This window comes from Terrapene carolina, unplaced genomic scaffold (assembly GCF_002925995.2).
Source record: "Terrapene carolina triunguis isolate 2854851 unplaced genomic scaffold, T_m_triunguis-2.0 Scaffold4246, whole genome shotgun sequence".
Taxonomy (NCBI): domain Eukaryota; kingdom Metazoa; phylum Chordata; order Testudines; family Emydidae; genus Terrapene; species Terrapene triunguis.
The window spans coordinates 1-1313 of record NW_020668597.1 but is presented as its reverse complement, the minus strand read 5'-3'; the positions used below and the strand labels follow the sequence as shown (position 1 = coordinate 1313).

General features: G+C 65.0%; 1 protein-coding gene across 1 annotated transcript; it reads left to right on the top strand.

Annotated features, from left to right (window-relative positions):
* Window positions 1–54: 54 nt before the first annotated feature.
* LOC113408267 (symplekin-like) lies at window positions 55–973 on the top strand. The gene is made up of 2 exons (XM_026661440.2): window positions 55–208; window positions 803–973. Exons 1-2 carry the CDS (start codon window positions 77–79, stop codon window positions 971–973), a joined length of 303 nt encoding a protein of 100 aa, XP_026517225.1. The 5' UTR covers window positions 55–76.
* Window positions 974–1313: the final 340 nt, after the last annotated feature.

The following is a 1313-nucleotide window of genomic DNA, read 5'->3' as shown; positions in this document are numbered from 1 at the left end:
GGAGCAGAAACTGAAGCAGCCGGCCAGCCAGCCACGCCCTGCCCACGCCCTGGCACCGCTGCCCGCCGAGGAGCCCATGGACTTCCGGGAGGAGGGTCCCGAGGTGGAAACGCCCACCATCTTCATCAGCATGCAGGAGGAAGAGGAGGGTTCAGGTGGAGATGGGTCCCTGTTGGACTCCAGCGTGGAGGGGCCCCTACCTGCGAAGGTACGTTCTGGGGGCGGACGGGCGCTTGGCAGAGCTCGTGCATGGAGTCAGGGCTGCACCCAGCCAGGGTCCAATTAACCCCTCGCTGACCTCAAAGCTTCCTACTTCTTCTTGGCCCCCAGTGTCCCCCAGCACAGAGGTGGGTACGGAGAGCTCTTCTGGCCACGAGGGGGTCCTCTCCAAACACTGCAGCATCAGGGGCCCTGCCCCCTGGTGGTCAGTGTGGCTCCCCCACCGAACCCCTGTGCAGCCACTGACCCTGCCCTGGGGGCAGGGCTGCTCCAGCCCTACTGGTCTCATTGGCCAAAGGATGGAGCCAAGGGCCTGCCCAGTGCCTTTGGCCCCTCCCCTTCCTGCCTGAGGCTGGGAAACCAAGGCTGATGTAGCGATCTTGGAGGGGGGGCGGGGAGTGCCCCAGGATAAGTGAGGGGCAGTTGAAGAGATCCCAGGTGGGGATGACGTGATCCCCTCTTCAGGGTCAGGGTGGAAGTTAAAGCTAGAAGCCAGCTCAACAATGGGTCCCTTGGTCTGTCTGGCTGTGGGGTCTCCATTCATGAGGCGTCTTGTCTGCCCCCTTTCCCTACCCCACACCAGGAAGCGAAGAGCAAGGAGGCGGGAGCCAGCAGCGCCGCTGATGAGGGAGCCGAGAGCAAGTCAGAGAGCCTCACGCCGGACGAGCCGGTGCCCGGCGGGCCCCAGCCCGTCAGCCAGCCGGAGGAGCTGCCAGAGCCGGGCGCGGAGCAGGAGCAGAAAGCAGAGAGCTGATGGGGTGGGGCAGTGCCAGCCCCTGCAGGGCAAAGATACTCTGGGGGGAGGGTGGGGAGGAGCAGAAACTGCACAGCTAACAGCCTGGATCTGGGTTAAATAAAGAATCGCTGTTCCTGGGCCCTTCTGCCTCCTTGTGTGCGTGGGGCACGTCCCTCCCTCCGGCTGGGTTCATCTCCCGGAGCAATCTCCCCCAGGAGAGAAAGGGGGGGTCTGGTGGGGGGTGAGGGATGGGGGAGGGGGCAGTGAAGGGGCCCTGGTGGGGCATGAGGGAGGGTAGGTGAGGGATTGGGGAGGGGCAGTGGGTGGGGCCTAGGGAGGGTGGGTGATGGGGAAGGGG